At 35.7% G+C, this 15,355-nt stretch overlaps 1 protein-coding gene across 3 annotated transcripts in view; it reads left to right on the forward strand.

Annotated features, from left to right (window-relative positions):
* Nucleotides 1-15,355, forward strand: part of POLB (DNA polymerase beta) — a 29,996-nt gene that overhangs the window by 13,882 nt on the left and 759 nt on the right. For all 3 annotated transcript variants that reach the window (XM_058525301.1, XM_058525302.1, XM_058525304.1), the window contains 8 exons: nt 1,360-1,409; nt 3,332-3,383; nt 5,168-5,222; nt 5,320-5,392; nt 8,193-8,263; nt 8,939-9,025; nt 14,122-14,186; nt 14,696-14,835. In XM_058525301.1, coding sequence (XP_058381284.1) covers nt 1,360-1,409; nt 3,332-3,383; nt 5,168-5,222; nt 5,320-5,392; nt 8,193-8,263; nt 8,939-9,025; nt 14,122-14,186; nt 14,696-14,835 — 593 coding nt within the window. The remainder of the gene's footprint in view (nt 1-1,359; nt 1,410-3,331; nt 3,384-5,167; nt 5,223-5,319; nt 5,393-8,192; nt 8,264-8,938; nt 9,026-14,121; nt 14,187-14,695; nt 14,836-15,355) is intronic.

Genomic DNA, 15,355 nt, shown 5'->3' on the forward strand with positions numbered 1-15,355 from the left:
AGCGTGATATTTATCTTAAGCATTTAAGCTTTTTTTCCATAGCACCTAGCATGTGAATTTGGAACAAGCACTCAAACATTTTTTTTCTTTGTTTTTGGTGAGGAAGATTGGCCCTCAGCTAACATCTGTGCCAGTCTTTCTCAACTTTGTATATGGGATGCCGCCACAGCATGGCTTGATGAGCAGTGCATAGGTCTGCACCAGGGATCCAAACCCACGCGCAAACCCCGGGCTGCCGAAGCAGAGTGCACAAACTTAACCACTACGCCACCAGGCCAGCCCCAAGCACCCAAATATTTTTTAATGAAAGAATCTTTATCTTAAAATTTGAGCTAGCACCAAAGAAGGCTTCTTTGACATTGGACAAAGTCAAGATTAACATTGAAATATTAAGGCTGTAATGCTTTACTTAATTCTCATCTTTATGGAATGAGGCATTCTTTTAGATGTATGATGATTGTTCCTTTAAATGGCAACATTTTGATGAAAGTTATTCTAAAATATATTAAATTCTTAAACCTAGTATACTGAAAATGAGCATGACTCGTTGGGGACCCAAGGACATTATAAAATGTTAGCAGTTGTTTTAGAGAGCATCTGTTATCTTATCCTCTTTTTCCAGGCAAGAAAACTGAATACAGAAAGTGAGATAGCTGTGGCAGAGGCAGAATTAGAACCCATGTCACCTGACTCCCAGTTCAGTTCTATTTCTTCTATACTGCATTGCCTTCCTGATATGAATATCAGTTTCTGTACCACACAGTTTCTGTATGAAGGCTCTACGTCATTAAAATCTCAGTTTAAATATCATCTCTGAGGCCTTCCCTCACAACCCAATCTAAAATAGGACTGAGCCACTCTGTCATATTACCTTATTTTAATTCATCTACCTGATATTTTTCTTGTTTACATATCTATTGATTGTCTCTCTCTACCCACTGGAATGTAAATAGGTAAGACCAGAGCTCTTATTTTCCTTATTCTTGCTATATTTTCAGCACCTAGAAGAGTATCTGACACATAGTAGCCCCTCAGTAAATCTCATTTGAATGAATCAATAGTTTTCCAGTGCCTGTATGTCTGTTTTATGATTAGGTACATGGGTATTATGACACCTAGCTGCTTAGATGTCTTTTTCATGTCCAAGTTCATGGTTATCTTCCTAGATTGAGTCTTCAAGAATTCTTCTCTTTGGATAAAATTGAACATTATCAAAGTAACCATGCAGCATTTAACAGGTTTTGTTTAGCTCAATAGTAGTGACTCTTTATGTTTGACAAGAGAAGACATAACTGGTTATTTCTTACAAGGATCCTGAGTTTCACTTGATACTGACATACTGCTTTTCTTTCTTTGTAGTCCATCTGCTGCAAGGAAGTTTGTAGATGAAGGAATTAAAACTTTAGAAGGTGAGTACGTACAACAGGTCAGTAATTCCAGGTCAACTGCAGTCCTGAAGGACCATTAATGCTCTAACAAACTAGAACTTGAAAAACCTTTTCTCAATTGGTGGATACAAATGATAAGATTTTCTTTTTAACTGTACAGTAGAGAATAGATAGAAAGTATAGTTTATGTTCTCATTTTAGCATGTTTAGGTTTGTAATTCAGAAGAAAATCAAGAAGAGCAAGAAGTGGCTTCTTGGTTTAAAGACAATGATTTCATTTGCAGATTTTTAGATGATTTAAATTGCCTTTCTTTCTTTAATAAAATTTTAGACAACAAAGTCTTACACATTCAGCCTAAAACCCAAGTTATATATATTGAGAAAGATTCTATAAGGGGCTTACAATGCTTATTGAAGGAATTTTTGCATTCAAAGAAGTGATAAAAATAGAGCCTAAGTCAAGTAAGTATAAAACATTTTCCTTAAACCTAATATAGCAATCCTTTAAATATAATTTCTCTCTTCATACTTTTCAAGGGTGTAGACTATATGTATGGATTCATTACAGTACATCTGTGGCATTTGGGGATTAATACTTGTGAGTTCAACTATTTGGAAGTAACCCAAATGGTCAGGTGGACAGGTTTTAGAGACTGACCTGGGTTTGAATCCAGTTTCCAACACTTTATTAGAATGAATGACTGTGGTGGTTCAGTTTCTCAGCTACTAAATGGTATCACAATTTCTGCCTCATATGATTTCATGCAATAATGTGTGTAAAGCACTTAGCAGAGTGCTTGGTGGTACCTAGTAAGTACTTAAAAATAGTAACTGACTCCTAAGAGGCATGATTAATTAGTAATATTACTAAGTTAATAATTTATGTGAGTCATATAGCTAGAGAATGAACTGTGCTACATCTGCGTCTCAGAAAGGGTTTGTGCTTTTCTGCTTGTGGCATATATAGTTTATCTGAATGAAACATTGGTTAAAGATATCAAGAGTTTGTTTTTCAAAGGTATTCAGTGGCATCCCTTGGGAGTATCCAGGATCTGCTGCAATGGTTCTTACCTTATTTCACAGTTCACAGATATGTAATATAATAACTGTCTATGTATCTATCTATCTGACAAACTCAATATTTCTGTTTCATTTTCAGTCACATACTTCAGTGTTCTCTGTGCACACACAACTATGAGAAATATTATGTGCTCCATGTATCATAAAGATGCTTATTTTTCTCCATTTTGCATCTCCAGGGAGAATTTATGTTTGTGAATATAAGAGTGACTATTGGAATTGCTTTTGACATACTTATCTTGCTTTTGCTTTAACAAGGCTCACTCCTGTACTCACACCCAGTAAAGGAACGCTCAGATGGAACTAAGTCACTTTTAGATTAAAGATATGGTGTTATGATATGACAGTTATTTTAATTAAGAAATGAAGATAATACCTTTTCTTTCAACAGGATTTTTACTGCAGTGCCTGCACAAGTTGGTTACTCAGGAAATACTAATCGAATGAAGGAGTGAATGAACAGAATGAATGAACTTAGTTAATCATAATCCATTCAGAGGTTATGGGTACTACCGCTATTAACCATAAATTAAGCAATATAGGTTCTTATAATGCTGTTTTTTGCAGCCTTTTGAAATTTGGTGTGATCCTGGTATGTTTTATCTGCTATTCTATGTAACCATAATTGAAATTTTGATTCAGTAAATAAAAATGATCATGGAATCAACCGTTAGATTTTACTACATTGATTTGAAGAGTCACTTTTATCTGGTTCTTAACATCTGAAATTATATTTTTTGTCTTTTCAAGGTCATTTCAGTGTATTTTCCAGGTAGTTCTCTGTAAAAAGGATCTTTGAATTTAACTTTTTTTTTCCAATAATGTTTAAATTATCACCTCAACTTTATTTATCTTCTATACAGATCTCAGAAAAAATGAAGACAAATTGAACCATCATCAGCGAATTGGGCTGAAGTAAGATAGCAGATTTTCTTTTGACACTTGAGATGTAAAAGTAAAATTTTTTATAGCTGTTCTTCCATACACCATAATAAATATTCAAACTTAGCTAAACACAACCATTTTTCTATTCAGAAATGCTATTGTTACAGACTCCAGTAGAGGATATGCCTATATTCACACATTTTGTTGTTGCTTTCTAGTTTGTTTGCTTGTTTTGAGTATTTTCTTCATTCTCTTGACTTTCACAGGAAACTTCTTAAAATGCATAGAACAGAGTGCATCAATCATTCAGCGATGTTTAGTGTGTGCTTACATTGTAGAAAGCACTGTAGGTCTGGAGTAAGGATGTAAAGAGGTTCAGTGTAGCTCTTAAGAAGTTTAGAGTGTTCCTGAGAAGATGGGACATGAACATGAACCACTAAATTTAAAAACAAAAGAAAAGAAAAAAAACCTCAAACACCTAAATAACAGTAAAGGAGTAACTAGTAGGCATGTTGTGTATCAGCATCAGTAATTACATTGTGTGCCAGATATGATCTGGAACCCCCTTTTCTAATTGATTATTTACAATACATAGTGCATAAGCTATGTGCATGCATCCTCCGGTCTTATATAGTCTTGTTGGTGATTCAGTTCTAATAACCTTCTGAACTTGCCTACTGATGCCTTCCTTACCATAATAGTTTTAAACTTATACTGCCCTTCCAAAACTTATAGCCAGTGAGAGACCAGGATGGTGTAGTTCTCACTTTCCTTGTATTTACATAGTAAATAGAGAGCTTCTGAAAAACTTGGTTGTTGTGAGAATTGGTTTTGAACAGGTATGTTATCATTCTTAGATATTATTTCATACTGAGATAATATTTTTATAACAGTCTTATTGAAATATAATTCATATACCATACAAGTCACCCATTTAAGGAATTTAAAGTATATAATTTAATGGTTTTTAATATATTCACAGAGTTGTGCAACCATCACTATAGTCAATTTTAGAACACTTTTGTTATCCCAAAAAGAGCCTGAACCCATTAGCAGTCACTCTCCATTTCTCTCCAACCATCCGTCCCTCTCTCTAGCCCCTGGCAACCACTAATCTACTTTCTGTCTCTATAGATTTGCCTGTTCTGGATATTTCATATAAACGAAATCATACAATACGTGATCTTTTCTGACTGACTTCTTTCACTTAGCTTGATGTTGTCTGGGCTCATCCGTAAAATACGATAATTTTGCAGGATTTAATAGCAATAAAATGTAATCCCTTGACTTGCCATTAGAGAGCCGTCTAACTTGGAAACATACTAACAAATTTATTACTTTACTCTTGGAATGTGAATATGAATTTATTTAAAATAAGTTTAGGGACTGGCCCCATCGCCAAGTGGTTAAAGTTCCACGTGCTCCGCTTCTGCAGCCCAGGTTTGTGGGTTGGGATCCTGGGCCTGGACCTGCACCATTCATCAAGCCATGCTGTGGTGGCGTCCCACATACAAAATAGTGGAAGACTGGCACAGATGTTAGCTCAGGGCTAATCTTCCTCAAGCGAAAAAAAGACAAAAGACGTTTAGATGGAGTACCTGGAATATCACAAAGGATGACATAAGGATTTTGATCCAAGTTAGGGAATAAATCTCTCCCCACTCCCCAGTTTTATTGTTGTCTTCTTAATGAGTTTTAGTTGTGATTTTTGAATGATCTGCTGGTATAAGGACACTTGATATGGTAGGCAATTTAATTTTTAAGAAGATTTAAATTTCACAAAAATCTTTTGTCTACTTATTCTGTCTTTATAGATATTTTGAGGACTTTGAGAAAAGAATTCCTCGTGAGGAGATGTTACGAATGCAAGTAAGAGTGTGCTAAATTGTATTCTTTGATGAGAATTGAGAATGTCACTTGGTGAAAAGCCATTTTTAGAATACTGACTTAATTTTTCTTCTATTAGGATATTGTACTAAATGAAGTTAAAAAGGTGGATTCTGAATACATTGCTACAGTCTGTGGCAGTTTCAGAAGAGGTAAAATACTTCCTAATCTTAGGTTATTCGTGCCTTGATGTTAAAATTGTGTAATGTGTACGAAAAACATGGATTAAAAAGGTGTAATTTGTGTTACTTCATAGATTTACTAAGACCCAGAAGTATTAGCTAAGTTTATTTGTTTATAGATGGGAGTATGTATTAAAAATTAGAGGAGATTCATCTTGATTTTATTATAGTATGATATTTTAATGACTAGTTTTAATAAAATTTATAAAATAATTTTATATGTAGTAAAATCCTAGTAGCGGTTGTCTGGCTAGATGCTAGAGAAGCTGTGGTTAGTATTTATTTTTTCATTTTCTAAGTTTTCTGTAATGGATCTAAAAATAATGTCTCAGTAGAACCAATTCAAAACCAATTCTCACAACAACCAGTTTCTTCAGAATATCTTGATTTACTCTGTGACTATAAGCAAAGTGAGAACTACACTATCCTGGTCTCTTATCTGGAAAATTTTGGAAGGGTAATATAAATTTAAAAATATTAACTTTAAAAATTTGAACAGAAAAACTTTGGAGTAGATATCTGACAGTCTCTGGCCATCTCTGGAGTTTTGCCTAGGAAGTGGTGTTGGACTATGAGAAATCCTCTGGGTAGCTGTGGTAAGAATCTAGAGTTGGGGAGGGAAAAGGACTAAATCCATGATTGCTGATACGTAGAAAGAACATTGAATCCGGGCCAAAAGACTTAGGTTCTGAGGCCAAATCTGCTATCACTATGTGATTTTAAGTAAGTCTGTCTCTCCATATCCTGTTTTCCATATTTGCAAAATGAGAGGATTAAAGTTAACCAGTTGTTCAAGTCTGTCTGTGCACCAGAAATACCTAGGAAGTTTTAAAAAATGTATACACATTACTGTACCCTGTTACAAACCTACTACATAAGAATCTTCTTAGGCGGGGCCTTGGAATCCATATTTTCAAAACAGATTTTGATGCACAGCAAGCCAAATGCAAGCTCGGTTGACTATGACAACCTTTTTTTTTCTTTTTTGTGAGGAACACCAGCTCTGAGCTAACATCCGTGCCAATCCTCCTCTTTTTACTGAGGAAGACTGGCCCTGAGCTAACATCCGTGCCCATCTTCCTCTACTTTATATGGGACACCGCCACAGCATGGCCTGACAAGTGGTGTGTCAGTGCGTGCCCGGGGTCTGAACCCGGGCCGCCAACAGCGGAGTGCGTGCACTTAACCACTATGCCACAGGGCCGGTCCCAGTGACAACCTTTTTGATTTATATATTTCTATTTTATTTTTACTTTTGTTGAGTAGATTATATGGTTACGTGCTTTAATATAAACTGAGAAGTCTCTCTTCTACCCTGTCCGTGTTCACTCTCTCCACTCCCTCCCACCACTGTCCCATTAATAACCACTTTCTTGTGTATTCTTTCAGTGTTTCTGCATGTAAATATAAATAAATCTGAATATACATTCTCGCTTTCCTCCTCTCCCTACCTTTCTTTTACAAAGGTAACATGATATATACACAGTACTGTACCTTACTTTTTTCACTTAAAAATACATCTTGGAGAACTTTCCACACCGGTATATAGAGAGCCTCCTTGTTCTTTTTATATCTGCATAACATTCATTGTGTGGATGTTCCATGCTTTATTTATCTGGTCCTCTGTTAATGGACCCTTGAGTTGTTTCCATTTTATTACTCACGTAGTTTGTTTTTGTTTTCTAAATGGATAGAGTAATACATTTTTGGTGGTAGGTGAATGGTGAAAGACATGCAGCTTTTAGTAGAAAGAAATGAGAAAAAAGAAGACAATAAAATTTTCTTTGTTAAAATAGCTCCATGAATGTCCTGGGATCAGCACACATTCGATCTAGTCTTCTTTATGTTTAAATATCCGATTAAAGATTATTGATTATTGATGATCCAGAGACACTGCCAGATTTTTAGTGACCAAAAGTATATTTTACATATATTATACTTATAAAAATGCAAAGAAAGGAGATAAACAGGATTATTTTATGCCAACTGTGTGCCAGGCACTATTCTAGATGCTTCAACATATGTTCTTATTTAGTTGCACAGTGACCTATAAAGTAGTTTTTAGTGATTTGTAGACAAGGAAACTGAAGTCTAGAGGAATATGCAATCCTCATTTGCAATATTGAAAAAAAAAGACATTTAAAGTAAAAAAAAAATCCACCTAAATGGAGACAAAACTTCATAGTAGTATAGTAAAAGAAAGGTTTAAACAACTGTGTATAACCTGCCTGAAGTCGTGTGGTTGTTGAGTGGAGAGCAAAAACGAAAGCTTAAGTCATCATAAAGCGCTGTGTTCTCATCCATGTTTCTGTGAATGTGATTTTCACCAATATTCATTTAATGAGTTTAGTCATAAGAAGTGAAGTGCGTTTTCTGATGAACCTTTACAGAGCTAGAGCGTATTGTTTAATTTGGAATTTTTAGATATATAGTGTTCATAGATGTAATTTAAGCTAATTTTAAATGTTCTTTTTATTCATTATTGAGAAGTTACTTGGGTGCATTTTTAATAAATTAACCAACTGTATGCAATGTATGTCTAATGCCAGTTACTGTTGTTATCCCAGATTCTGCTGTTTACATCAATATACTTGAATAGTTGGACAGAAAAGTGAAATCTTGTAACTAATTCTGAATATGAAGCACAGTGAAATAGAAAGTTAGGCTCTAAGAAGTAAGGCTCTTCTATGTGTGTCGTCACCTTGGTTCTCTGTTTGCCTAACTGGTAAGTGTACCTGGAGAATTCCATACACATTCTTTGTTCTCATAGGTGCAGAGTCCAGTGGTGACATGGATGTTCTTCTGACTCATCCGAGCTTTACCTCTGACTCAACCAAACAGGTACCTCAGAATTTATAATTAAATGTGATCAAATGTACACAGGAGTGAATATCATTTTCTAAATGATAGTTGGATATTTTCAGAAGGCATTTTTGTTTTAATCTTTCTAAAAAGTCAGTTGAAGTGTTTTGTACTGATTGGATTCTGTGAAAGGCAAAGAAAGTTATTGAAAAGGATACACCTTGTTTTTCCACAAGGAATTGAGAGGACAGTGTAACATTTGAAAGAGCTGAAATTTAGCAAAGTATTTCAGAATTATTTTATTGTCTATCCTAGATATTTTAGAAATACCCAGTATAATATTTAGGTTTGCATTAGAGGAATATTTTTCTATTAAAAATTGTTGTATTAAGAAACTTGACCTCTGTTAGAAAACCCATGAAGGCAAAACATTTTTTGATTTTGGAATATATGCCTTTTAAAGATTTTTGATTTAATGAAACAGATAAACACAAATGATGTTTATTTGGGGGTATCATGATATTGGTGAAAAACTGTGGTTTCTAAAAATATGTTTTATTTGATAAGATGAATTTTCTGTTAGAAGAAAAAATACTCAGAACATAGGAAAACTAAGCATTTCTCCATAGATAATCAGAAAACTCATGTTAAAATGTTTTCTTGCCATAACAGAGTAATTGCTCTTTTGCTTATTCCCTAATTATGATTCTACAGCCAAAACTGTTGCATCGTGTTGTGGAGCAGTTACAAAAGATCCATTTTATTACAGATACTCTGTCAAAAGGTGAAACAAAGTTCATGGTAAGTACTCGTTTGTGTTCACACATCTGAAAAAAACCTTGGAGTCCGTCCAGTAACTATTCTGAGTGTGTGACCTCACTGTAGCTTAGTATTACAATCAATAAATAGGACATCTGAGACCTTAGAGAAGGCGACTTAGCAGGATGATAATCTCAGAATATTTTGGTAAAGAATTTTGTTTTAAAATCCCTACTTGTAAATAATCTGTGCCATTGGAATAGATAATTAGGCGTAATCTGCTATTTTTAAAATATCCATAAAGACTTTGACACATAGTAAGTTTTTCCCTAAAATAGCAAATGTTCTCATATTCTTTGACTCAGAATTTTTTAATAAGTGAGATTAGAATTGTCTGAAGAGTATTAATCTTTTAGGGGGCATTGGGGAGTTAGTGTTTAATGGGAACAGAATTTTAGTTGGGGAAGATGAAATAGTTCTGGAGATGGATAGTGGTGATGGTTGCACAGCAATGTGAATCTACTTAATGCTGCAGAACTGCACACTTAAAAATGGATAAAATGGTAAATTTTATGTTATTTATATTTAATCACACACCAAAAAATCATGTCATTAAATTCAGCATGGTGATTTTAATGGGCTATGAAAGTGTATTGCCTATGTTGGTCACACTTTATCAATGTTTTCAAAAGAAATTTGGGAAAGGTGAAAATAAAAATTCTACTCAGTCTTTGAGAATTAAATCTAAAATCTGTTCTCCCAAATCTGTTAGATTTTGACCTCTTACTCTATGCCCCAAAATATATACACACACGAAATGTTATTCATTATAGGGTTTTATATACTCCATGAACATCCTTTTTAAATTTAGATTGATTTTAATTCACTCAAAATGAATGTGCATAAATCTTACATTTAAGGAACATTCAGTCAGATAAAATCCTACAAAGAATATGTGGTAGACAAGTTGGATTTTTTTTTTGTAGTAGCAAAGTGTTTTGGTATGCCTGGGCATGTTCTGGGGACCCGTTCTAGCCTAACTCTCTTCCTCCAGTAGTCATCTCTGTGAAAGGCACTGGGACTTTCTGCTGGGAAATGCACCAACTGTTTTCAGAGTTAGCAACCAGGAAGGTGTTTACGCAGTACAAAAGCAGAAGCATTTTTTTACAGTCTGAACAGTATTCTGCTATGCTCAGAGAGATCCAGAGAAAAACCAACAGCGGCTGTAGTAACCCAGCTAGCAAGAATACAGGGAAAAATTACAAGCTGGTGGGCTGGGTGTAACCTGAAAAGGAAAGGTGGGTAGCCAGGTATATGTGAACATAAAGAGTTGCTGATAGTGGTAGAATGGGTTATCCTAGTAGCTGCTCAATCAAAGAAGAGAAGACTTAGGGGTCGGCCCGGTGGCATAGTGGTTAGGTTCACGTGCTCCGCTTCGGCGGCCTGGGGTTCTCGGTTTCAGATCCTGGACACGGACCAATGCACCACTCATTGAGCCATGCTGTGGCAGCATCCCATATACAAAATGGGGGAAGATGGGCACAGGTGTTAGCTCAGAGCTAATCTTCCTCCGCAAAAAGAGGAGGATTGGCAATGGAGATTAGCTCAGAGCCAGTCTTGCTCACAAAAAAAAAAAGAAGAAGAAGAAGAGAAGACCTTTGTCTAGAAAGGGCATGCCAGCCAGATCCCAGGGCCTGTTACAGAGTAGGCGGTTCAGGCCTTACTGTGCCTGTGATATGTGAAAGACAAAGGCACTCACCCATCCTACGGTAGGGCTGGAGTTGTGGAAACGCTACTCTATCCTGCCTTCCCATTCTCTCAGTCATATACCTGGCAGCGCATGTACCAGTATTTCCAGAAAGGGAATCCTCCAAATCTATTTCCAAAAGAAAACAGGTTAAAAAATAAGAAAGCAGGTTTTTTGTTTTTAAAGTGTAGAAGACTTAGATGACAATAAGAGCAAGGAACTAAGACCTTTCTCTTGTGACATGGGAATCCATCTTAGTGGATGGTTTGTGTGTAAAGTTTGGATACTATACGTGTGGTTCATGTCTTCCCTGAAACTTAGAAAATGCCGTGTTTGAGCCTGCTGTTTTGACATTTATAATTAGTATTTGTTAGGATGAGAAGAACCCCGGGTCAATTTTCAAATCAATTTATTATGGAGGCAATAAGAGGTGATTTGTATCAGGGTGTTGCACAGGGTGAGGGTGTTGGTGTGTTGCACAGTAGAAGCGTAGATTTGGATACAGAAGATATAGGGTTATTACTTATATCTATAGCAAAGATTACTCTGCTCCTTTAGTAATTCCCTGTGTGACATTAGGGATGTTGCTTCTAAAGGCCTTAATTTTTTTATCTGTAAAATGATATACTTATCCTGTGTTGAACGACTATTATGCAGATCAAATTAAGTAATATACCTGGAAACTGAAGGTTTTGTACAAATGTCTTGAAAATATTGAATCTTCAAAGAGTTGTACAGAGTGCTGTACTAATATAATATATAATAATATAAAAATAATATAATATTTCTGGGGCTGGCCTGGTGGCATAGTGGTTAAGTTCGTGCACTCCGCTTTGGTGGTCCCAGGTTCGCAGGTTCGGATCCTGGCTGTGCACCAACGCACCGCTTATCAAGCCATGCTGTGGCAGCTTCCCATATAGAGTAGAGGAAGGTGAGCACAGATATTAGCCCAGGGCCAGTCTTCCTCAGCAAAAACAGAAGGATTAACAACGGATGTTAGCTCAGGGCTGATCTTCCTCACAAAAACAAAACAAAACAATAAGAGAAATATAATATTTCTGTTTGGGAATAGATCAGTAGAGGAAGGCGACCTGGTAAGGATTAAATTGGGGAACAAAAGAAGGGTAGAATGTGAGAGAGGATGGTGATATGAAAGAGCAACATGGGGAGAATGAGTGCCAATGGGATGAGAAGGTGTGTTCTGTCAGTTCGGCAAATACGTATTAAGCATCTACTACATTCCAGGCACTGTTCTGGGAGCTTGGGATGTATCAGTGAATTTAAGTAGAACTTCTATTTGGGAGGTGTGGGAAGGGACTGGGAGTTAACAATGAACATAATAAATAGGGAAATTGCATGTTAGGTTAAGTTAATAAGTACTTTTTTTAAAAAAAAAAAAAAGGGAGAGCAAGGTATGGGGAGATGGGAGTGCAGGAGACAGTATTAAATAGGACGGTCAGAGGCAGCCTCTTTGAGAAGATGAGACTTGGGGAAAGACTTGAGGTAAGGGAGTTAGCCAGGCAGAAACCTGGGGGAAGAGAGAGCCAGGCAGGAGTCAGAGCAGTGACCCTAAGTGCATGAACATTAGCAGAGATAGCCAAAGAAGTTAAGTTCCCTAGGTTTCTGCAAGGAAATTGGCTGCAAAATGAATTCAACTTATAAAGTGGAATAAACCATTTTCACTCCATATCTACTTGATTTCAAAACCTCTTGTTGCTATAACCAGTGACTAAGTAGTTTTAAAGATACGATCATCTTTGTGTTTTTCAAGCTGTCTTCAGAACATGAATTCCTTTACACTAATAGTAATCAAACCTTAGGAAAGCCAGGGTTATGCCAGATCTTCTTGTAAAATCATGGTCTTTAGTTAATTGAGCTATTCTTCCTATGAATATAATAGCATTTGGAAGAAAAAAATAATTTCCTCTGCATTTAGATGCCTATTTGCCTTATATATGATGTGTACCATTCAAATTTTAGCATTTTGTGCAAGTTTGGCCTTGGATGATTTTCTCTGAAACATCTACAGTAAGGATTCAATGGACAATAGAAGATACCTTGACTACACTGAGAAAATGAAGAGGCTTTATTTCAGACACTCAGCATGAAGCTACCTAATTGAAACACCAAACAAAACTAATCCACTCAGTCTAATAAAGAATTTACAATAATACAGAGAAATTATTTAACATTAGCACTTCAGAAAAAGTGCAGGAAATAAAATTAGCCTTGAGGAAAGGAACAAAGCGATTAGATGAAATCCTGTTACTGATGTGACACACAGCAAGATTGTTGCCTGTGGCGTTCAGACATCCATATCCGAAAGGTAATACTGCATGGTAATTCCAGGTGAAAATCATTTCTCATCCATTTGAAGGTTGAGTTGGAACTTGTTAGTGCCTAAGAAGGTAGGTTTCATATTTTGAAGATAAACAGGTTTCATTAATCTTTCAGCCGCAGGAACAGCTAAAGAAAATACCTATTTTAAGTTTTAGATTTTAATTTTTCTGTGTTGCTTAGTGAAAAAGTATGGCTTTTATTGACATGTGTACCAACTTGACTGCTCTTTAGGACCAGAAGCCTGTGACTTGTGTATTTTTCTTAGAATGTGGCATTTGAAACTTTTAATTTGAAATTTGGTGATGTTTGTAGCTCTTTTTACATATTTATGGGTGGCTGCCCAGTCCAGAATTTTTCCCCATTTTTCTGGAAAAGGAAAAGATAACAAAACAGGCCTTAATAATTTTTGTTTGCAAACTGCAGGAGTTTAATGAAAACTCACCTGTAGAGAAGGAAGACAGTGATCCTCTAATTTTCTTATCTTTTAAATTTTTCTTATTTTTCATCTCCTGTCTTTTCTGATTTCTGGGATATTTCCTCAATTTCAAATTCTTCTACTTAGGCTATCATATTTTTTATTTTGACTTAAACCTTTTCCTTGAGTGTTCTTTTTCTGTAGTATTCTGCCCTTCTTCATGGATGGAATCTCTTCTTTTATTGGAGAATATTACTGATAGCTCTTTTTGTTTGTTTTCTTTTCCCTGAATAATCACTGTTTCTTCCAAGTTGCCTTTTTCTGTTTGTTTTGGTCTCTCTCTCTCATGTTTGATGCTTTCCGTGATCCGCTTCTTGTTTAGAATCACACAAAGGCCGAGTCCTCACAACCAGAGTCCTTGCCTGCTGTTTCCTGTAATTCTTTGATTATCATGAAGTGTAGTAGGAAGGTGGTGATAATACACAGTGCATGGAAAAGCTGCTAAGTTCAAAGTGCTCCGAATTCTAAAACTGCCTCCATTTAAAGCAAAAATAACCTCACATTTAACAACATTTGATTAAAATTAAGCCTTAAGTTTAAAAAATCTTTAAACATTGTTCTAAATATCCATTTTAGGGTGTTTGCCAGCTTCCCAGTAAAAATGATGAAAAGGAATATCCACACAGGAGGATTGATATAAGGTATTACTCAAAATTTGTTGCTGGCCTATTTTCCCTTCTTTTCTCCCGTTTTTCCCTTTCCCTCTGTATATCTAGGAATTCGCATAAATATCTAGAACTCCTTTTCATTCTGAAGTGCCATGTGTTCCTGCTATATGCAGTGTTTAGCCTGAAAATATGTCAAGAATAATGACTGCCTACAGAATCTAATTTATTTTCTCTAGATTTGCATCTCACCACGATGCCTTCCATAGCTCAAAAGTAGTTTCCTGCCTGGGGAAAGTTAGTTGTAATAAGTGATACTGTTTTTTATTTCTCCACGCCTCTTGCAGAACACAGCTTACTGAAACCTAAACTAACTGCAATATTGAGGTAATTGGTCAATGGTCTACCTAAAGATAGTCTCTTCAGGTTATTAGACCACAGAGACTTATTTTAGGTGTTTTGTGCTTTATTGATTTTAAGAGTCTTATTTTTTGCTAAATTTGAAATGTGTAGTGAATGATTTATCAGTTTTTTTTTTTTTTTAGATTAATACCCAAGGATCAATATTACTGTGGTGTTCTCTATTTCACTGGGAGTGATATTTTCAATAAGAATATGAGAGCTCACGCCCTAGAAAAGGGCTTCACGATCAATGAGTACACAATCCGTCCCCTGGGAGTCACAGGTGCGTATTTGTGTCTGCATTAGAGACAATGCCATCATCTGGAGAGAAAGTTATTTTCAAAGATATTTTGGTTTAGCAACTTTGATTTCTCTAAAAAGCCTTTAAGTCACTATGCCAGTTAATTGTAGTTTCTTTGTATTGTTAGTCCCTCAGGCAACAAAAGGGGCTTTAATCCATATGGTGCTCCCAGGCCCTCAGTTGATGGCCCGTGATGGCAAGAGATATCTAGCTGTATTAAAACATGATTAAATCCTTTCTACCCCTGATGATCAATAAAACATCTTATTGATCTGAAGTGTTTTTATTTTTTTAAATGTACCTCCAAGACTTCTGAAGAACCCAGGTGTCATTGCTTTCAGTGCCAGGCCATACTTGGTAGCTTTAGCCCTATGCTTTTAAAGATTAAAGAGTAAGAATTTCTTAACTCTGCTTTATATGGATCTTGTTAACATTTGACTGTATACCATGTGGTTTACTATTCTCTGCTAGGAAAATGAAAATTTTGTCATTTTGTCCTGAA

The sequence above is a fragment of the Diceros bicornis genome, chromosome 29 (assembly GCF_020826845.1).
Source record: "Diceros bicornis minor isolate mBicDic1 chromosome 29, mDicBic1.mat.cur, whole genome shotgun sequence".
Taxonomy (NCBI): domain Eukaryota; kingdom Metazoa; phylum Chordata; class Mammalia; order Perissodactyla; family Rhinocerotidae; genus Diceros; species Diceros bicornis.